This window comes from Pygocentrus nattereri, chromosome 15, assembly GCF_015220715.1.
Source record: "Pygocentrus nattereri isolate fPygNat1 chromosome 15, fPygNat1.pri, whole genome shotgun sequence".
Taxonomy (NCBI): Eukaryota; Metazoa; Chordata; class Actinopteri; order Characiformes; family Serrasalmidae; genus Pygocentrus; species Pygocentrus nattereri.
The window spans coordinates 24,522,511-24,545,769 of NC_051225.1; the positions used below are offsets into that span (position 1 = coordinate 24,522,511).

A 23,259-nucleotide genomic window follows, 5' to 3' on the forward strand; every position below is an offset into this window, starting at 1 on the left:
GTGGCTACAGAATGTCTGGAATTAATTCAGTATTTACTTACAGGTTTAAAACTTTTTACTCGAGCCTGTGCTTCAATATAATCTATGTTTTCCCCCCCAAACTACTGTAAACGGGTAGAATCCCTGATTAGGTTAGCTCACGTGCTAAACTGACCAAATGAGGTTCAAGAGTCAGAAAAACATCAGACTTAAGCGTTGATTTTTTCAGTTTCATCAAGAGCTTTTATCGAGGACACGTCACTCTGGACACCCAGGTGGACTTTACAGGGAAGTCTTCAGATTATCGATTACAAACACGGAGTCTAGTGGTGGGTCACCGCGCGCTGAGGCAGTGAGCCTGTTTTCCCTCAGTCTGGTGGCTTCGTGTTCGCTGAGGGAGAGTTTTCCCCCCCACACTCGTCGCCCACTCACTTCATCTTCTCTCCTCTCACAACAGCGCTGTCCGTCTTTCGCCTCGGTCATTACCGACTGTAACTCTGAGCTCCAGCTCCGTCTCCAGTGGGAGAACCGAAGACCTGCATCCCCCCTCAGTGAGGAAAACACCCTGGCTGTTTCCCTTCAGCCCGGCAGCCTCAGCAGAGGAGCCGCTTCGTGCTCGCTGTGAAACGTGAGCAGAAAGAGCAATGAAAGCGGAGAGCTCCGCAGTGTAACCCGCTGAAGGAGGAACGGCTTTAGACACCTGAACGGAACCGCGGAGGTCCTGTGGAGAATATTTACACTGATTTTGGAGGTCGCGTCCATTTTTTCTCCTGCTCAAAGGTGAGTAAACCACTGTTACCTGCCTGTAGTACACCGCTAACGGCGGGCTAGCGGCAGGGGAATGAGCAGTGTTGTCGCAGTGGGCAAGCAGCGAGACTTTTGATCAGCGTTTCTCTCACAGAGTGCAGGGTCTGAATCCTATTTGCACCCTTCCCTGTATTTTCTGTATTTTATTATATGAATTCGTCAACGAATTTCTAGCTGTTACTTCTCTTTCGTGTTGTCTTATTACTGCTGTATATTTCGTGCTGCAGGAAAACCCTCCGTCTAAAACCATGACTGTCATCTCTCAGTCATGGCAAAAGTGGATTTGTGGGAATTCACTGAGGAATTGCAGATCAGTCGGCGTGATAGTAGCCTGTAAGGGAATGCGGATATTCTAAGCGTATCCTGGACTTTCAGATTGGACCCTTCTGCCCAATTACTGCAGTTATTATTAGTCCACAGAATAATTCCTCATTGACAAGTCCATCTGTATCTGTATACCTGTATGTAATACTCATACAGAATCAGCTGCGTTGGACCATTTTATTCAGTCATTTCAAAACAACGTCCAACAGAATGTAGAAGCTGAGCTGTTATCACAGTTTCAATCACTGGCAGTAAATATAGCCCTAATCTGGAATGGATTTAGGGCTGAAAGATTACTCGTTTTTATACAGAAATTGCAATGTGAGAGAATTCAACGTTCAAACAGCAATAGCTGCTATTTTTATTACAGCCTATGTCATTAACACCACAACATGGAGCTTGTGATCTGTCTGTCAATCGGTTAGGTTGAACAAAAGCATTTACAGCTGAACAATATGATGATATTTTATCGTTATTGTGATACATTTCAAGTGTTCAAGCCTCAAGCCAGAAAATGGTATATTCTGACCTACTTGGCCAAAGTAAGAGGCCCTTAATTTGTAGAAAATAATTGCAATTTAAAGGGGAGCTCCACAGATTTGTCAGAAATCCTACATAATTAAATGACTAAGATGTACACAAAGTCATTCACAGTGGTTTGATGTTAATATGTGATGCTCCGTTTTAGAGAACCGTACCAGGTCAGAATTATTCACAGTAGTGGTGGACCTATTAGGAACCAGGGGTCACCATGTCTACAGCATAAATATAGCCTTGTATAATATATATATATATATATATATATATATATATATATATATATATATATATATATATATACACACACACACAAGTATATCTTGTTTTCTATTCAAAACCACTAGTGTGCCTATGCATGCCTTTTAAGTTATTTATGTGTAATACTGATTATGGTAAAATAGACCGAAATCTGAATCTGAAATCTGAAATAAGTTTACTTTGGGGACTGTTTTGCCTTAGGACACCCTTCATGTATCCCTCCACCAAGAATAAAGTGATTAAAATACATTTTAGGCCAAACCGTTATCACACATCTACCATAAAACAATGTCTCAGTCATCATATTGCAAGTATTCATGTTGTAACTTTCTGTGAGGGGGCGTTTAGAGGCATTTACTCTTCAGACGTCTGGTTCCTACTCAGTCCACCACTACTGTGAATAATTCTGACCTGGTAAGATTCTCTCAAATGGAGCATCAAATTTTAACATTCAAACCACTGTGAATGACTTTCAATGTTAAGGAATCACCTTCACTGTAAAGGAATCCAAGTCTGTACATTTCTCTGCAGTGAACCATTTTCACTCTGACTGAGTGTGTTTGCATCTCAAAGACTGAATTACTCAGAAAATTGGAAAAATTGGTGGAATTACCCTTTGAATCATTGAAATTGCAGTTGACATATTGGTAAAAATCATTGAGCTCTAAATGTATTCATTGTGAAATAAGCCTAAATGGCATTGGCAGCCCTGCTCAGTCAGATTCACCTTAAGTGCCTATTAACTACACACTGGCTTATTTAGTAATTTTGCAGAAAGCACTGGGAACAGAATAGACCTCAGCTGCTACCTTAAACTCCACCTTATGCACAAGGTCTGTTTTAGGCTCATTTTGTCTGAGAGTAGTTCCTGGGGGCATACCCGCTTTAATTAAATAGCTCTTTATTGGAAGCCCTTCAGTGTCACGTTGGATATGTGACCACAGACATCGGTCTGTTTGAGGAGCAGCCCAGTGTCTACACACACACACACACACACACACACAGACTCAGAGAGCCTCTCAATACTGCTTTATTGCCTGGAAGGCATATGTGCCTCCTCAAGATAAACAAAGCTTGTCTTCATGAAAAACAAGCACCCTGTTAAGTTCAGCCAAGCTTCACTTACTCCCACTTGAAAGTTGAGTGCATGTCTTCAGGCCAAGAGTTTCACTGTTGGTTTAGCACATGGCGCTATCGACTGTTTTCCCTTAAAATGCAACAGCAGCGATGTGCATCGCATTCTTGCTTGTTTCCTTCATTTTAGAGTCTTAACGATATGAATGTGTCTTGATACTGACATTAAGGTGGAAGGAAGCACAATATCTGATAACCTTGTGTGATATGGAGTATTGTAGAAAGGTCAGAGATCACCTTAAATTGATTAGATTTTCCAGCCATACTGTACAAATTATTTTTCAAAACATTTTTCAGGATATATTCCTGACTTACACAAGGAAGGGGAAAGTCACAGCAGAATAAGCGAGAAACCCGGTGTTTCCATAATTTGAGTTCAAGAAAAAGATTAAAAGGTACAGAGAAAATGGACTCAACCATGCAAAACTAGGTAGACCACCAAACTGATTCCAACAGAAAAATATTACTTTTAATATTAAAGCTGTTGCTTCAGATCTGAAAAAGTCCACATGTTTTTCTGTCCATCCTTCTACTTTGAGAAGACAACTCAGCGCTATGCAGCTGTCAAGAAGCCCTGATCAAGAAAAGAAACAGAAAAAAGAAGAACATTTGCCCATCAAATCAAAAGAAGCTGTTGGTGTTCTCAAATCAATGGAGTGGCCACCTCAGAGTCCAGGCCTCAACATCACTGGATCACAAGCAGAAGAAAATGTAACCAATATCTAAGATCTGACTTCAAAGGTGTGGAAAAGTATCCCTATGGATTTCTTTGAAAAAACTGAAATCAAGTCTCCCAAAAAGAATGGAAGCTTTACTACATACTGAACTACACAGTTAACACTGAAAATTTGCTAGTGTGTTTAGTTGAAGCTTCTGTGTAATTTTCTGTTAATTTATTTAGCTTTTTTCCTGATTCCTGATAACTTGCACTTTATGGCCGTTTGTAACTGAATATTAAATGAATAAGGGGTGGTATATTGGTATATTTATTCTTGTTATATGTCTACACCCTTGTTACTATTACTGTACAGTGTTGTGCGTCTGCTACTGGCTGATAAATTTCCTTTGGGATCAATAAAGTATGTATCTATCTTTTGCATAGTACTGTAATTGAACGTGGTCAAAACTTAATCATGCTTCCATAGTTTGAGTTAAACAGAGCTTTATTGATTGACATGATTGTCAAGTGTCAAACAGCAGAAACTCGATCAAAAAGTCTTAAATAATATATATATATACCGGTATATATATTTGGCAGGCTGCAGAGCTTCACATGATTCCTAGAGGTTTCTGTTAATCCGCTCTTTAATTGTGTCTTTTTTCTTCATTAAAAGTTTTTTTTTTGCTGGTAACATTTTACCTGTGCTAAAGTTTAGGTATTGGATATATTTCCTATTTGTGTCAGGAAAATATGATGTTGTTTTGTGTTTATATTGCTGTAAATGGCTTATATTGCTGTAATATAGTAGATATATGTGGTCTTTATAATTTTTTACTATAAAGGTTCTCATTACATCAGAGCTATCTTCTTTAGAATATGGATCAAGTCTCTGAATATTGGTCTAATTTGTATATTTTTTGCCAGTATTGTTAAATCTGCAGGACCTCAATATCAGCCGATAATATTGGCCATCTGATATATCGGTCAAGCCCTGCTATTAATTTTGACAATCTTCAGTCGGAAATCATTTGATTTCTTTTCCTGGGGCACACACAGTTTTTCTCTGCACCTCTATCATTCCTTACAGTACATCAAAGGTCATTATTTTCTCATTTTCCAATCTTCCGCTATCGCAGAGAGGAGGATTTTTTTAGACTGGAAATAGCACTGCCTCTGGTCTTTTTCCTATCTGTTTCTGTAAGAGATTTGATAGGATTATTCTGCCTATTGAAATGGAGGAGAACTGAAGTGGTTTTCACTGCATGTGTCTCTGCGAGAGGACATCACTGCATAGCAGCTAGTAGAAAATTAACCATCAGCTAATTTCTCTTTAGGTTCTTGTGTTTTTTGGAGAAGCCATAATGATGCCCACACGAGAAAAGATCAAGAAGAAACCCCCCAAAGACAGCTTAACATTATTACCCTGCTTCTATTTTGTAGAGGTGAGCTCCGTCGTGTATTGCCTTTGGGTGCTGTTTAATGATATGTGATTAGTCATTTTTCCTCCCTAATTACATTGTGGTTTGGCAGCAGTCTTTCAATGGCCATTCCAGGACAGTGCTGTGCATTGAGAAGCAATGTTGCTGGCATGGTAGATGCTGTTGCAGTTTTAGCTATAATATAATATCACAATGTATTGCTTTCTAATAGCCTAGTAATTAGGTTCTAATTACACTGCTGTGAGTCTGTTTCTTTTCTGACCTCCAGCTGCCCATTGTGGCCTCCTCCATGGTGTCCCTGTACTTCCTGGAGTTGACAGATGTGCTGCAGCCAGCACAGGTGGGCTTCCGTTGCCATGACCGCTCTCTCAGCATGCCCTACGTGGAGAGCGGAGAGGAGCTCATCCCTCTGCTGATGCTGCTCAGCCTGGCTTTTGCTGGACCTGCTGCTTCTGTGAGTGCCGTCAAATACTATATAAGAAAACTGGGCAACTCCATTTCTTGTTTGACCCCTTAAGCTCATTGAAATCTGCTGCCAGAGGACTTACAACCTGTGCACATCCACATTAACTATAATGAAACATCAGTGTGTAAAATCAGTGCTTATTGTGCGCTGCCGAGATTTATGTTACTACATAAAAGATGTATGAGGTTTCTGTCGTTACTGAATGCACTGTGCTTTTTTCAGAGGGAATGTTTAAGCTTGTTCAGAGCTCAATTCGGATAAGTGCTTATTTATCTGATCATCATCAGCATAACAATAAAACGTAACCCAAAGAAACCCAAATCTGAGTTCCAAATAAAACCAATAACCCCAAACATTTAGGTATGCCAAACCTGTGTTATGAATAACTGTTCTATAGAATGCTCTCTGTGATTAACTATAGTGTTCTCCCCACCATTCACACTGTTATAGAATGTTGCCCCTGCATTCACAACCAAAATTAATAACCAATAATCAGTTTGATTGGTATGCCCTACCTATCTCTTTGTGTCTTCCATTTATACTGTTCTAGAATGTTCTCCTCTCAATTCACACTGTTCTAGAATGTTCTCCTCTCCATTGACACTGTTATAGATGTTCTCCTCTCCATTTACAGTTCTAGAATGTTCTCCTCTCCATTCACACTGTTCTAGATGTTCTCCTCTCCATTTACACTGTTCGAGATCTTCTCCTCTCCATTTACACTGTTATAGATGTTCTCCTCTCCATTTACACTTTTCTAGAATGTTCTCCTCTCCATTCACACTGTTCTAGATGTTCTCCTCTCCATTTACACTGGTCGAGAATGTTCTCCCCTCTATTCACCATGTTATAGAATGTTACCCCTACATTCACACTGTTTTAGAACGTTATTCCTACATTCACAACCAAAGCAAATAACCCTATGTGCTATGCCATACATGTGTAGGATTGTTCTCAACGGTTCTCTGGTGTCTTCCATTACACTGTTACACTCTCCACTCACACTGAGAATGTTCTACCTCTTATCACACTGTTATAGAATGTTCTCCCCTCTGTCTCATTTGGCTTGTCAGTTCTTATTCCGGCTCAGAATTAAACTGACTGCCAACATTAGAATGCTGGTGTTTGGATTGTTGTGTCTTTCTGACTTTTTAAAATGGTCTTATTGACACCGTTGTTGTATTTACCTAGTTTGACCTTTTGAACCCCCTGTAGGCTGAAGCCCACCTGCTGATTCTTTATATATTTCTCTGGACATTAGTGATGAAAAAGGGAAACTACATGTGTTCTATTGGAAATCACATGATTTTCATGTTCAGGTTTATGTGAACACTGCATTCACATCATGATCACTGCGTTCAAAGTAATAAACATTCAGAAGAAGCTTATTTTGTCCGCTCATATAGCTATAACTAAATACACTGCTTTTTATAAAGAAACATTCTTCCTTAGTGCTTACTTATGATTTGCAAATTCAAACAAATGTGATTAATCATGATGAACTGCTAAAAAATGTGATAGATCTTGTTTAATTTTAATTTGACAATTGTGTTCATGTCAGTTCGTGACAAATGGACCAATGGAAAGGTTGAGCTAAAGATGTTTTTCTTTTCCATGTTTTCTCTTTCTTCTTTACAAATGGGCATTTCCAAGATATTTCCTCTGACAGCGATGATCCACCAGAAAAAATAATCAGCGGCAGCTGCTTTTGAGTACAGGCTCTTGACGTCTCTTGACGGCTCTTGACATCTATGTCAAAAAATGACTCTCAGCATTGATTTATGATTTTTTTTGAGGTATTTAGTTTTGTATGTGTGTCAAAGTTCTGCATTCCTATCTAGCAGAATTTAGTGAACATATAGATAAAAGAGAGAGAGAAATGGTATGTTTGTATGTGTGTTCTAACCCTGATGTGCTGTGTTTGAGGACAATTACCTCAATACTCTAAGAAAGATCCTTGCATAGTATTAAGTGGTTTGGATGTTCTGTCTGAGTGATTGTCTTGTGTTTAGATCATGATTGGAGAGGGCATTGTGTACTGCATGCAGTCCAGACTCAAGATCCGGCCTGGTAACGAGGGCAGTATCAACGCTGGCGGCTGTAACTTTAACTCCTTCCTGCGCAGAACAGTGCGATTTGTTGGTAGGTTCCTGAACTTTACTTACTCTAAAACTAAGGCCAAATAAAACTGTATTTGAACAACCCATGTTATGTGTTTCCCAAAGCAAACTCCAAGATAAGGCCTTGAAGTTCTTCTTCATCTCCTGAGCAAGTTCCAATATCAGTTTGGTATTTAGAGCCTTTTCATCGCAGTCACATTTGAGCAGAAATATGGGTCTTTAATATGAGAAGTTAGAAACTACCCAAAGGAAAAGTTTGTCACTCACCAACATTGTTGGGATGCAACTTATTATAAGTATTCAGAATATAAAAATGAAGTATCAGTATTCCATCCAAGTTATATTTTCTAAAGGTAATATTCAGAGTACAGTTTCCTTTTAAATTGGTAGGAGAATACTTTTAAAATACTTATTCAATAAGTTTGAAAATATATATAATCTTTAAAAGAAACACAATCAGTGCAGATTTTTAAATATTTTAAAAGCAGTGACTCCAAAGAACAACCCAAAAACTAATATCTTTGCAAACACTGAGCTCTGCTGAAGCCTGAGTAGACTGATAAATCAATGTGATGATCAGTTATTAATCTCAGTTTTACTGAGCTCTGCTGAAGCCTGAGTAGACTGATAAATCAATGTGATGATCAGTTATTAATCTCAGTGTTACTAAGCTCTGCTAAAGCCTGAGTAGACTGATAAATCAATGTGATGATCAGTTATTAATCTCAGTGTTACTGAGCTCTGCTAAAGCCTGAGTAGACTGATAAATCAATGTGATGATGAATTATTAATCTCAGTGTTACTGAGCTCCACTGAAGCCTGAGTAGACTGATAAATCAATGTGATGATGAGTTATTAATCTCAGTGTTACTGAGCTCTGCTAAAGCCTGAGTAGACTGATAAATCAATGTGATGATCAGTTATTAATCTCAGTGTTACTGAGCTCTGCTAAAGCCTGAGTAGACTGATAAATCAATGTGATGATGAGTTATTAATTTGAGCATTAGTGAACTCTTTTGAGAAAAGATTGAGCTAGGCAGTTTCCTAGTAGTAGACATGTTAATGATTCATAGGCATAGCATCAGTGTTGTACTGGCCACATGGTGAGTTATACACATGTCATGATCTGAAAATCACATATCTTCCCACTTTGTAGTCAAATTTGCAAGATTTTGTTACTGAAATATATGTGCTTAGGTCATGAGACAGCAATGGGATTATTGGAGCAGCAGTGGACTAAAGCCAGTGATGAGGGACAAGATACTTTTGTAACTTCATTTAAATGAGTGAATTTTTCATGAGATATATTACATAAGAATTACATAAAGAAAACTGAAACCAGTAACATTGAATAACTTTATTATTGAAAAGATTTATTAAGGTCAAATCCAAAATCAGGGTTGAGACAGTCCAGGGTCATAGAGCCAACACAGATTGAACAGGAGGCAGACATGACAGACAAACAATAAGCAATAAGTGAGTTCAAACAACACAGCAGATAACACCAACACAAACAACATACATCAAACAAAGCAAACAAAGACCAGCGAAAACAACACAGGGCTTAAATACAACACCGGGAAGATGAGGGACAGGTGAAAACAATCAGGGGCGGAGTCACAAAACAAGGGGCAGGACTACAGATACCAAAACAAAGAAGCACATGGACTATACCAAAACAAACACCTACAGGACTGGGAGGGGCCAATCATGACAAACAACAGAGTTTTTATCATCTGCTTTATCAGTATGTATTCTAAATGTATTCTGAATATGTTACTTTTTAATATATTTAAAATAATATGTTTCTTAATACATTTAGGGCTGTTTAGTCAGTATTCAGTAGCCATCTTCTTCAAAGTATTCTGCCCAACATTGCACATTATGATATCTCGCTGATATTGAGACTAACAGGATCTTTTAAAGGTCACCTAGAGCTCCTTTAAGACTTGCTTGTTTCTCCTAAAGGTCCATATAAAACAGTAATAAGATGGAGGAGAGACTTGTGAGACACACTGTGTTACACCTGAGATGATCATTTCAGCAGCATTTGAGAGCCATAAGTGATAAAAAAGATCATAGTTGAAGTCTTTTTTTATGGCTATATAATTTTTAAGGGAAAGCTGGTCAGTCTAAGAATTACAGTCTAAATAGAAATACTTGCTCTGGGAAATTATTTTAAATTTGAAAAATTGAGTTGACACTGAAGGGTGGCATTCATGTGGCTGCACAACGCCTATGTCAGACTTTCATGACAACTGAAATTTAGTTGGCAAAGGCTTATTTTAATAAGCGTCAGTTTTAATCTGACAAGCAATTTAAATTTGACAAACGCAGCCTTTATGACAACTGATGCTTGTTGGAATATGCCTTTATAAATTTGTATGTAGGATTATGTCAGTTTTAATAAAAGGCTTATATAGGTGTTATGTGTGCTCACAAATGCTGCCCATCAGTGAAGTGATACCAAAATTGAATTCAGTGCCCCGAAATGTTACATGAAGCTGTAAAGACATCCTGTCTGCCAGAGTCAGTGAGGTTCGTCCTAATGGGCAGAAACTTTGCAAGCTGGATTACTAGCAAGGATTACAGTGATGATTAGCCAGAATTCGCAACAGTGAGTACTATCCCGTAGTTTACTGCACATTATTGTGTTGGTAGTCATGTAAAAAATGGAACATAATAAACTATAGAAACATTTTTCTGTCTTTTAAGGATTTTATTCATCAATATTCATCACAATAGTCAATAATGTTGATGCACTGCCGGCACCTATTTTTAAGAGCAGTGTTTAGAGATAAGCCTCTGTTAACTGCACATATAATAATGGCACAAAGCATATTAATTCCAGTGCAGAACATTAGTAAAGCTGGGTAAAGTTAAAGCAGTGATGGACTGCAACATAACATTTTCTTCTTTTTAAGCCCCTTCTGTGTCAGGTTGACAGTGTATGTTGAATCTTTCTCTAGCTGAAAGCAAAACCTCTTTCCCCCTCTAGTGTGCCATTTTTGTGTCCCACAGATTGAAAATCAGTGTGAAACATGAAGAATTATCACTACTGAAATACACATTATCTCTAATGACATAAACTTGTGTTTTAATGAGAAACAGTATGATTTTATGTGTAACTGTCCAAAGCTGTATTTGCAAATCTTGTACTGATTGGCATTTTGATGGGCAAGTTCTGCTAAAAATAAGCTAAAATTGTCACTAATGAAACATTTGATAGTGTTTTGATTGTTTTGGTAGTGACAAGAAAGGAATATTCAGTCATTTGTTTTCATAAATTAAACATAATTTAAGTATGGAATCATCAGTTATCAACACTGGGCTTACTGGGAGAGAGGACTTAAAGACGCAGGAGCTTTAACAACATTTAAGACAGAGGATGAATAGAGATGTTAGAGCTTGTGTGCCTTTAAACCCAGCCTTCCGATGGGCCAGTGCGCTTTGATTAGTTAGCTCACTCACTCTGCTTATCGGTCAACCAACAGAACAGCCCCTGTCTAACAGTCAGCAGACAGAGCCTTCTCTCTTGACCAGCTGTTAACAGCAGTGTGGCTATTTTTCCATTGACATCAGTTCTGCCTTATCAGTTTACATGAGAATCCATCCTGAAAGTCAGGTCAGTGTCTTCTTGACATGGTTACAAACCTGAACAAACCTGAACAAAGTAGTTGCTGTGTGTTGTGTGAGCTTGCCAGTAGGTGGGCAGTAAAGATTGTGTTACAAGATTGCGTCATCTTGTGACAAAAGAAAAGTGCTGGTATTCCAGCTAAGCATTTCAGGTATCTGAGAAAAGTGGTTTCTGTGGGGGACAGTTTCTCCCTCTAGTTTGTACCTTGAGCTTTGTAACTTTGCAGACCATTTACATGCACAAATAGCTTGTCAACACACTAAGTGCAGATTTCATGTGCACTTCACAATTTCACGTCCTTCATTGTGTGTGTGTTCCTTTGATACCAGGCTTTTTCTTTATTGATCTCTTTTATTCTCATCTCTTCAGGTGTTCATGTGTTTGGTCTTTGTGCCACGGCGCTGGTCACTGATGTCATCCAAATTGCCACCGGCTACCACACGCCCTTCTTCCTGACCGTGTGCAAACCCAATTACACTCTCCCTGGAGTCTCGTGTGAGAAAAACCCTTACATCACTAAAGACATCTGCTCTGGCCAAGACCAGCACGCCATTCTCTCTGCCAGGTAATCCCATGTCTCCCCAAGATAATAGCCAATAGCCACTAACAAAAAGAGCCAGTCAAAGAGTTGGAATTGGTCCTATTTTTGCACTTTGTGGTTTTATCTCTTTTGCCTTACCCTTAATGCTCATGATCAAATCTGTTTTTATTTGCGCTAAAAAAAGATCTCGTTTCCATGGTTTTGTCTTACTCTAGAAATTTGCTTTCCTTTGTGGCAGGAAAACCTTTCCCTCCCAGCATGCAACTCTTTCTTCCTTTGCTGCTGTTTATATTTCAGTAAGTTTCTTCGTCCCAGTGTGAATGTGCGTCTGTTGGGTGTCAAGAGCAAAGCTAACAATGTTTACTCATGCCCCACTTAGCAAAGTTTGTCTGGATAGCTAAGTGTTCCTAGATGAATACAAAGTGTTAGCCAAAAAGCTTAACTTACAGTCTGTTTGTTGTAGATTTTAAAGTTCAAAATCAGACAATACTCATGAATTTAAATGTATTCTCATGAGCTTGAATCACATCAGTTCAGGGAGTTTTTGTTGCATGCTCATTTTTGGTGTTCAGCAAAGAAAGGGAAATTAATTCTTGATAACTGCTTCTTATTTCAAAGTACCTGGCAGATCTCAGGAAGCGTCCTGTTGTGCAGCAGAGTAGATAAGGCAGTCACTTCCCATTATCAGCCCCCAAGTCTACACTTATGAAATTATCTGGAGTTGCCAGGCTGATAGATAGCAATTTGTGCAAGCTGGTCCGGACCATCTGTTGCATTCTCTGTTCCTGTAGATGTACTTCAACTCCACTATCTCAGACAGCACCAAGCTGCTGAAACCTGTGCTGGTATTCGCCTTCGCTATTGCAGCCGCCTTAACGGGTCTTACTCAGATCACTCAATACCGCAGCCACCCCATCGACGTCTATGTGGGCTTCTGCATTGGCGCTGGTATCGCTGCCTACCTGGTGAGCTGTTGTTTCTTTTACGTCAAGGAATGCTGCTTACAGGGCAAAGATGCTCTTTGTTCAGGCTCGCAATTAAATTGAATTGAGGATACTTACTTTCCCAAAAGTAACTGGGGACACCCTAATTATGCCCATTTGTAATGTTATGAGTATCTGCTGTCTTAGTTAATGTATGGTATAATGAAAAGGTCAGAGACTATCCTTCAGTTATGGAATTTCCAGTAAATTGGCCATTAAGTTTAAGTTATGCAGTTTTCAGGAGATGTTTCTAAGGATTTTAGATATAGGTTAATCCACTTACTCAAGGAAGCAGAAAGTCAAAAGAAAATAAGTTAAAAAACAAAAAAGTTTCTAAGTGTACTTTAAAAAATTATTTGAAGCTATAGCACAAATGGGACTGTCATCTTTGAGTGATAAGAGATTGCTTCAGATTTTGAAAGAATCTATAAAAGCCTTTACAGAGAAAAAGAAATAGATGAAAAATAAGAAAATTAGGAAATCACTCATAGAGTTGTTCTCAGAACAGAAAATGCGACCAACTACTAAGACTGAACTTTGGAGGTATGGAAAAATATTTCAGAAAATGACAGCAAATCTCCTGAAAAGAATGTAAGCTGTAGTTAAGGAAAATTGAATATGTTAATATATTTGTTTGCCGAGGCTTCTGTGTATTTTTTGTTACATATATATTCTTTTTTTCTATATCCTGATGCTGAAAATGAAGAGGTTACCTAACAGCTATTTTGACTGGAAAAGAAATAACTGAGGGGTAGTCTGTGATGCTTGCACTGTAGTGGGTGTCCTTCCTTACTTTAGTTGGAGAAGATTTCCCTCTTCCACTCCTTGATCTTTTTTTCCTCCCAGAAGGAGAATATAATGTCGTGCTGTAGATGCATTCTTGTCAGTGAAGCTCCAGCTTCCTTTGCTTCCACTCATATCTTTAATGATTTCCCATGTCATCCTTCTCTTTACTCTGCGTGCACTGGCACAAGTCAGCAAAAGAGAAACCCTGCTGAAAAGCAGTTTTCTGAATTCGGACTGGATAGGCAGTAGTAATGTCGTGTGCTTGTACAGTACAGTTTGAACAGAATAGCACATTGTTTAAAACAGCAGCAGTCACCAGTCTGTCATTTTGCCTGTTTTCATAGGCCAAACCATTCTTAATTAGAAAATGATTGTTGAGTCTAACTGGAATCTGCTCTTGATTGGTCTCAGGCGTTCCATGCTGTGGCTAACTTCAAACCAGCCGAGGACACTGTTCCCATTCCTGCCCCTCCTCCTCCAAAGGATGCCTTGAGAGCTCTGGCCCAGCGTGGTCACGATTCTGTCTACAACAAAGGCCATGCCTCTGAGAGCAATGAGGAGATCACGTCACCGGCCTCCTTGGATGGACTCAACCGGCCCCTGCAGCGGGAGAAGGCATCCTTGGGGAGCCTAAAGCGAGCCAGTGTAGATGTAGAGCTCCTTGCCCCACGCAGCCCTATGGGTAAAGAGACCATGGTGACCTTCAGCAACACTTTACCTCGGGCCACAGGTGCCGGCCCCGAGGAGCCTGTGAGGCGTCTTGTGACAGTGCCCGTGCCTGTACCTATAGACCCTATGCGCTCGCACCAGCTGGTCTCCGAGTGGAAGCAGAAGTCTATGGAGATGCGTAGTGCCAGCTTGCAAAGTGAGGAGGGTAGTAAGGAAAGTTCTGAAATGAGCGAAGACACTGCTGAAGAGGAACGTGCACCATCCCCCTTGTATACCACTACTGTACCACAGCCTACCAGGCCAACCAATCCACCAGCTGGTGCAAGAGTGGTCATGCCTCCTAGGCCACCAGTACAGCCCTCTGTCCCTCCGCCAGTGTCTCCCAAGAGTGCCAGTACCCGTGCCAAGTGGCTTTCCATCACGGAGAAGAGTGTTCCAGCCACCCTCAGGGCAGGGAACCAGCCTCGCATCATGCAGGTCATTGCCATGTCCAAGCAGCAGGGTCTCCTATCCGGGACAGCTAAATCTTCAGAGGCCTCGTCCTCTTCTGCAACATCCTCCCTCGCAGGCACAGAGTCACCTCCCTATCGCCCCCCGTCTGAACGGGACAGTAGTTCTGGCATTGTCACGGTAGACGCCCATGCACCCCATCACCCGGTAGTCCATATGGTGTCAAACCCTGTTAACCCTTGGGAGTGGAGAGGGACTTCAAATGGCAACATGACTCCTGAGTCATATGAACTCAATGACCTGAACCGCGAAGGCTTGAGGGGCTATCGTCAGGTCAAGAACAGCTCACCATGTTCTTCCACCAGTGAGGCTGACCATGAGCCACCTCGGCCTCCCCAGCCTCCCCAGCTGCCTCAGATGGATCAAGCCATGGAAGGACGCAGCCTGCGGCGCAAAACCCCTTTGGTGCTATTAGATCGAGAGAGCAGTCAGAATGAACAGGACAACTTCTACAAAAAGCTGCATAGTGGCCGACGTTTCAAAGAGTGACGGGGCATTCAGCACTACAGCCAAATGCATGAATGCTGATGCAGGGTGGACCGATCTCGCTATGCATCACTCTTTGTCATTTTGTACATTTTATTAGTTTCAACGACTCTGTTCACTGGCGAAGGAAAATAACTGAGTGGATTCATGAAGGAAGGATGTATCCTGAGGCTGTTTGAGAATTGCTGCTTCAAACAAGCTAATGAGCACAATGGTTTTCATCACACCTCCACTAGACTGGAATGCAAACAAACCTATAGCACCAAGGCTCAATGAAGAACATCTACATTTACGTACTGTATTTATCAAAATCTCAGATTCTCAATTTTCAATATTATGAAAGGCAGACTGTAAATTATGGAATTGGCTATTTTGTATTGTGGCCTTTTCACTGTTAATACTTGATTTGAAGCACATTTGCGTGTGCCTATGATGTCAAGTGGATTTCATGTGTTTGTGTCCTTTAGTATATTTATTATCTTAGAAAATACTGCCTTGGGGGTGATAATGCTCTAAGAATTTATGGAGTTTAAATTAATTGAGCTTTTCATTATGAAAGCGAGAACTGAATTTCTTTCGCTTGCAGAAATGTTTGACTCAGAAATGCTAATCAATCAATGAATGGCATTCAATGTTAGCAATTCAACAATGTTAGCAATTTTGAGTTGACTGCACCTTTACAGGGAAATTATTTTACTTATGCACCGCACACACTCTTACCCTGGCTACAGTTACTATTGCTGAAATTGACCAAAGATTGACTAAAAAGAAACTTTGGGGAAAGTTAGCACAAGTTAGTAAAAAGTCTTGTGAAGAGTGAAATTATGTAGTTATTATTGGACCAGAAATCATTGCTGCATTGATTTAACATCGAGTTCCACATGTCAGAATGCCATACTTTTCCCCACAAGAAGAGTCATATCAGTTTACAAAAAATGACCAAGAACATTTTTTATCGTTTTGAATGAAGGATTGCATTTTTCTCAGCACTTAAAAAAAGCACAGGAAAGTGCCTAAAGTGGCAGGTTGGTTACAGCAATAGGGGGTTGTAATGAGAGCGTTTTAACAATTGAGTGGGATTCTTTATGACATTTGCAGTCTCCATGTCTTGCTTATTTCGCTGGTGTAAGAAAGCCTGCGGCTTATGCTCTTGTGCCGGCTGACTACTGCATGTTATGTGAGTGGTTGTCAAGTTGGAAGTTCAGCCTTGTCACAGTGATGAATTAAAAAGTTGTTAACAGCAAGTGTCTTTGTATTGTGTGATAGAATACAGTACATTGAGGCCACAAGATAGCTAATGAACTTACTTAAGATTCACAGAGCAGATCATAGGCGTAGTGGTAGTGATTGTCCCAAGACATTTTGGACATTCAGACGTTCCAAAACATATACAGGAGGCGCATATTTCTAAATAGTTGGTGCTGTCATCTGGAGGATTTCTGGCAATGTCGCAGCAATCTGTGGCAGGCATCCAAGCTCTCTCTGGGTGGGCAGCATGGCCATGCCTTTACCCCGTCACTCAACACAGTACTCGGCTGTTAGCTGAATTCTCCTCCAAATGTGCTGAGCAGTCCAATGATGTGTGGCTGACTTCACATGTTTAAGAGGAAGCATGTGCGAGCCCTCACCTTCCCAGCTTGGTAGCATCCTCTAATAGGAGAGACAGAGATAGTGGGTGGAATTGGACAAGATTAAATTGAGAAAAATTTGTAAAAACCACGATTCCAGAGAAATGACATTAGCTGGACATTTACACAGAGAAAGTCAGTCAGTCTGAAGTCTTTCACATAGACAAAGCCTGAGACACAGGCTGTACTCTGGGCTCTGGTGGAGTGTAGAGTCTCGTGATTCTTCCATATGTAACATTAGAGAGAAGATAACTTGCATATCAAAAACACTAATATACTGCGCTTTCAAAACTTTAAAATATGAAAATTCAGACTCTTCTTGAACTCATTTGACAGTTGGGGTAATATGCACTATTTAAGATGTTTTTTTAAGGGTTCCTCAGTAAAGACAGTGGTTCTATATAGAACCATGAGCATTCGAAGAACCAATTACATGCTGATTGCATTGTGAAGTGGTTCTTCAGACTGATGGAGCATGTGTTGTATGTAGAACCTTTTTGAAAAGGGTTCTTATAGCACCAAAAAGGGTTTTTCTTAACATCATAACAGCAGCAGAGCCCTTTTTGGATCTATATAACCAACCCTTTTAAGTACACAAATGCAAATGATTCTTTTGAGTGTTCATGGTTGGATACAGAACCATGTATTTTAAGAGTGTATTAATGACAAAAATCTTCTGAAAATCACATACATCTTTTTTTGGCCCAATAACTACCAGTTTGACCCCGTAATCACTCGTAATAAGCACAGGGTAGGATGAAAAACAGTGCTCTGCGCTTTTCACTGGTCCTTTGAATCGTTCAGAAAAGGTTTTGTTTGTGCTGCCGCTGAGGGCATGCAGTGTGCACTTGAGATTATTAGTGTGAAAAAGCCTTGGGCGCATAGCACTGCGTGGCAGTGGCTGCTGGAGGCCCAAATGTGTACACTCAGCCCTGGAGCAAGTCCTGACAGAGCTTTCGAATGCAAATAGCTTTGCCAGCTAGCCACCAGAAAGCACAAACATGTCATGCATACCGGGATTTCGTCAGGTATCCCACAAGAGTGATTTAGTGTGTACAATATAAATGAACACTTTAGCATAATGCTCTTCTATATACCCTTGGGGTCTGCACCAGCTGCTTAACAGCACTCTGTATAGTATAATGTAAAAAAAGATTTTACATATAATACACAAATAAAATCATCTGTAAAATGCTTAATTGACTCTATTTCTAAATTATGTTAAGTGACCCTTATTAGTCCAACAACAGGGACATTTCACCTCTGCATTTTGACCCATCCGTGCAGTGAAACACCACATACACACTAGTGAGCACACTTGCCCAGAGAGGTGGGCAGCACTATCCATGGCACCCAGGAAGGTTAGGTGCCTTGCTCAAGGGTGCTTCAGTCACGTGCTGTTGGTTCAGGGGATCAAACTGGCCACCTTCTGGTCACAAGGCTGGTTCCTTAGTTTAACATAGCATTAAGGACATTATAATGCCCCCCCAATGTTAAAGTGCTACTGAATAAAGACAGAATATTCAACTTAAATATAATTTTCCCCAACTTTACCTCAAATGTAGTAGATAAACCAGGACATATTTGATGTCTAACATTAGCTTCTTTATATTGGCACTTGAGCAACAAAGCTAATGCAGCTGACAGGCAATAGATGCACATACAATGTCAGTGAGCATCATACAAACTGCATGAACCTGAGCACACTTGCCTCAAACAATGCTGAGTTATGAAATAATCTCAAATAAACTATTTTATATAGATTCTGACCCTGTATGCCACACTGTTACGGGCTTCCAGATGGCTGCTAGTTCTGTTTTTAGCAGTTTTACAGATGAGGAGGTTTGGGTTTGAGGCAAGTGTGTGCAAATCATGTAAATGGGTCAGTCTCCCATTGGAGTGGGAATTCAGGTTCATTTTTATATATAAACATATATACGCAAAAGAGGAGCACTTCATTCCAAACATGTTGTATAGTCCCTGGTGTTGTATGAATATGGTGTAACACCCGTGACGGTGACTCCAGTGACATTCTGGTTAAAACTGAGGATTTTGTAAATTGGCTGAGTCATTGGTGAGCAGGTGACCTTGTGCAACTATTTCAAATCAGTAATAAACCTACCTGTGGTGCCTTTACCCGAATGTTCCTGGGCTCACACACACACACTGGATTTGAAAAGAGGAAAAGAGTCAATGTTACGGATGTCAGGTGGGAGGGAGTTCCAGAGTTTGGGAGCAGAGCGGCTGAAAGCTCTGCTCCCCGTGGTACTCAGACGAGCAGAAGGTACAGAGAGATGAATGGAAGTGGAGGATCTGAGCGAGCGGGTAGAAGTTGCGATTTGGAGAAGATTTGACAGATAAGGGGGGCAGATTATGTATGGCCTTAAATGTGTGGAGGAGAATTGTGTATTCGATGCCAATATTTAACAGGGAGCCAGTGGAGCTGTTGAAGGACAGGTGTAATGTGATGGAATGAATGAGTTTTAGTGATAATACGGGCAGCCGCATTCTGAACCAGCTGAAGCTTATGGAGGGATTTATGAGGGAGGCCAAAGAGAAGAGAATTACAGTAGTCAATGCGGAATGTAACAAGACTATGAACTAGAATAGATGCAGTATGGGGGGTGAGGGAAGGGCGTGGACGATTGATGTTACGCAGATGGAAATACGCAGACCGGGTTACATTACTAATAAAATAAAAATTAAAAATTAAATTAAAAAATAAAATCAGTAATAAAAATGATATACAGCATTATTTTGACAAAAATTAATTAATTAGTTAATTAATTAATTACCCACTCTTTAAGGCTCATAACACCAGTGACATGTGGAAGTTATGTGCTGCCTGATCAATAAAATGATTTATACTTTAATGAAATATAGTGAGTGAGTGTGACTGGCCTTCTCATGCCTTGAGATGCTTCCTCTCTGATGAGCCTTGAGCCAAAGAAGCAGTTTAATAGAGCAGAAAATGCTGTGTTAAAATCTAATATAAAAGTAAATGTAACATGATAACAGTGACCAAAATATGTGACAAATGATTATTTTTTAAATAAAATGCAAATTTTTTAAATGTAGTGTAACGTTGTTGATGTAAAAAGTAACAATGTATCTGTTTTATACAAATTCTGAAGTTAAACATCTTAAAAAATATTGTTTCAATAATAAAAATATATATAAAACATTTTCTCAGATGTTGAAAATCGGTTTTGTGATGAGCTGTTTTACATCTGCAGAGCAACTTCAGAAATCAGAGAAATCGTAAAGGAAAAGTATTATTTAATCTGTGTAAATCCACCTCCACCTTTTGGAGCTGTTCCTCATATTTTAAGCATCCTTTTAAGCCGTGCAATCTTTGTGACATGGTTCCCCCCTCCGAATGGAGACTGACCCAAATTTGATTTCTTACTGCTTTAAGGCTTTTCCCCACACTACTTCACTGACTTCTTGAAAGATGTGTTATTTGTAACTCAGGACATGACTATAATTCAAAGCGTCGATTTAAATGTGCTGAGCTAAACACTTCAGCCCCTAATTAGATCCTTAAGCTCCGACGATAAAAGCCGTTTAAGGATTTCAGGAGGGAAAATCTCAAAACACTTATCCAGACACATCTTCCAGTGTATTTAATGCTGCTATTTTAATGCTGCTCTTTTCCAAAGTTATATTAGTAGTCGCTGAATGTTCAGAATGATATGTTAAACACAACAAACGAATCAATAATGAAATCATGAAGGCTCAGTGGATGATGATGTTGTGCAGCTCCCACGATGCTCCAGCCAGAGCTGTGGAGCTCACACCTGGGGCTGTATTATCCTGTTGCCAGGCAATGGTCAGCACGCTTCTTGTTAAAGATGCACAGGAGACCCACGCCTTCTTATCTCTTTATCTCTTTCCTATCAGTGTTCCATCTTTCACTGCTGTGTTTCTGCATTGTGTTTAGTAAATAGTTGGGATGCAACCATGGCCTGTGATTACTGTGTGTTAGCAACTAAAGTAATTAGGTAAATCAGGAATTTGTGCACACCACACATTAAACTTCCGAGCCTAATGATTGCCAAAGTTATCTTTAGATCAAATGCAGCCCACATTGCATGGTGTATTCCTAGTCATGGAACAGCAAGTATCTCCTAATGACTGTCCTGAAACAGTCCAGAGCTAAAACATGCATCATTGAAGAGCGATTAGTAGTTCCAATTAGCTGGTAACTTAAGGCCTTTGATTGCCTCCTTAGGAATAAGTACAGTGCACTGCAGAATTATAGGCCTGGCTACAGAAAAGAAAAAAAAAGAAAAACAAAACCAAATTTTAAATGCATATATACAGTATTGTGCAAAAGTCAGAGACCATTCCTTCATTTCATTTCCCGTCAAAATGAATATTAAGTACAAGTTATTCATTTTTCAGAAGATATTTCTGAGGAGAATAGATGTGAAATAATTAATTTGCCTGAAGAATCAAATGGAATTTATTTGTATAGCGCTTTTTACAACTGATGTTGTCACAAAGCAGCTTCACAGAATTCCAGTAAAGACAAAGTTTTAACATGAACTGTAAAAACCCCCAGGTGAGCAAGCCGCGGCAAGGAGAAACTCCCTCAGAGCTGAGGAAGAAACCTTGGGAGGAACCAAGGCTCACAAGGGGGGGACCATCCTTCTCTGGTCAAACTACCTACCAAGTTATTATACTACTAATATTAATGGTAGTAGTATTAGTAGTACTAATAGCTAGGAGTCCATGAAAACGTTAATGTAGGGTGGGCAGCTAGTCAAAGGCAAGTGGTGGTAGCTGGGGCATGGGCAGCTGGTCTGAAGCAGGTAGCAGGAGAGCTCGACAGTAGGTCAGTGTGTGGCCGGACAGGTGGGCAGTCGTTTACTCAGAAAAAAGTAGGGAGATGGAATTGTGGAATGAAGAAGAAGAAGATCAAAGGAAAAAACATATATTTCCAGCACTGTTCAAAAAATGATTAGAAGGATCGGAGACAGTGGGACTCCTAACAACCATGCAAGACTTGGTAGATCACCAAAACTGTCCCCATCAGATAAACAGCACTAAAAGCTTTCATGTTTGAGACAAAAAAATCAACCTTCAGTTTTGCTTTATGTATGAAAAGCAAATAAACGTTTCTTTGCATCGTTCCACTGTGTGAAGACAATGCAACACTATGGGTCTGAAAGGACGTGCAGCTGTCAAGAAGCCGGGAGCTGCTGGTGTTGAACAATGGACTGACCAATCTAGAATCCAGACCTCAACATCACTCAAAGTGTTTGAGATCACTTGTCCTACAGAGCTCTGCTGGTGACATCCTGTATAAATAAAAATAACACGAGGCCATGAGTTGTTGCCATGCATTTGGATCTCGTTTCCACATGTTAATAAGGCATGGACGTGCCTTCTTTTTATTTATATGGGATATGGCCAGCAGGGCTCCATAGCGGTCAGAAGCAGAAAATGTAAGCAACGTCTAAGCTTGAACGTTGGAGGTCTGCAAAAATGTCCCTGCAGATTTATTTCTGAGAGCAAGTCAACTGGAAAGGATGGAGGGTATAAAAGGTGGACACACTAAACACTGAAAAATCTGATGTTATATTTTCTGACACTGAAAAATGAGTGTCTCATACTTAACAGCTGTTTTGACAGGAAATTAAACAACTTACTCTTAATAATGCATAATAATAATATGCATAATAATAATAATAATATGCATCATCATCATAAGCATCCCAGCCTTTGCTAGGAGAACTGCTATACACCTTGTAGATGAGGTGTGAAAACATATTGGATCTTTGTTCAGCCTTTCATATAAAATATCTCCAGTTCCTTCAGAACGACTTTGCTTTCTGACTTTCGTTGGCTCATCTTAACCAGGAGCTGCAAGTAATTCTAGAGAGTACTGTGGGTGGGTGCACTGGTGTATCTCTGAGAGCAGGTGTGTGGGTTTCAAACAGCTGCGATGTCAGGCCTCTTTCACCACTACTGTATTGGTACCGCATGTGCAGAGTGACTCACAGCAGCTCTCCACTCTCCCAGCCCAGCAGCTCGAAGCGCTCTGCATTAAGCAATTTCAGTGAATACTACTACTTTCACAGTACAGAGCTGAAGTGGCACAGATCTCATTTTTTACCCAAGTTAGGCACAGATCTGTTTTCACTGTGTGAACACAACAATCTGATCCTTACAAATCATTTGCATAAATAATACAAAAAAATGTTCAAACAATTTCGGCACCTCTGGTTATGTTTTGTTGATTTTTGTTTGCTCTTTCATTGCACAACTATTTATTTTTCCTCA

The 23,259-nt window shown here is 39.9% G+C and overlaps 1 protein-coding gene across 1 annotated transcript; it reads left to right on the top strand.

The window, feature by feature from the left end:
• Positions 1-218: 218 nt before the first annotated feature.
• On the top strand, positions 219-16,580 carry plppr3b (phospholipid phosphatase related 3b). Its single transcript, XM_017714262.2, has 8 exons — positions 219-759; positions 5,038-5,145; positions 5,411-5,596; positions 7,621-7,750; positions 11,735-11,930; positions 12,145-12,202; positions 12,698-12,871; positions 14,087-16,580. The coding sequence occupies exons 2-8, from the start codon at positions 5,065-5,067 to the stop codon at positions 15,341-15,343; spliced, it is 2,082 nt and encodes a 693-aa protein (XP_017569751.1). The 5' UTR covers positions 219-759; positions 5,038-5,064; the 3' UTR covers positions 15,344-16,580.
• The last annotated feature ends 6,679 nt before the right edge of the window (positions 16,581-23,259 follow it).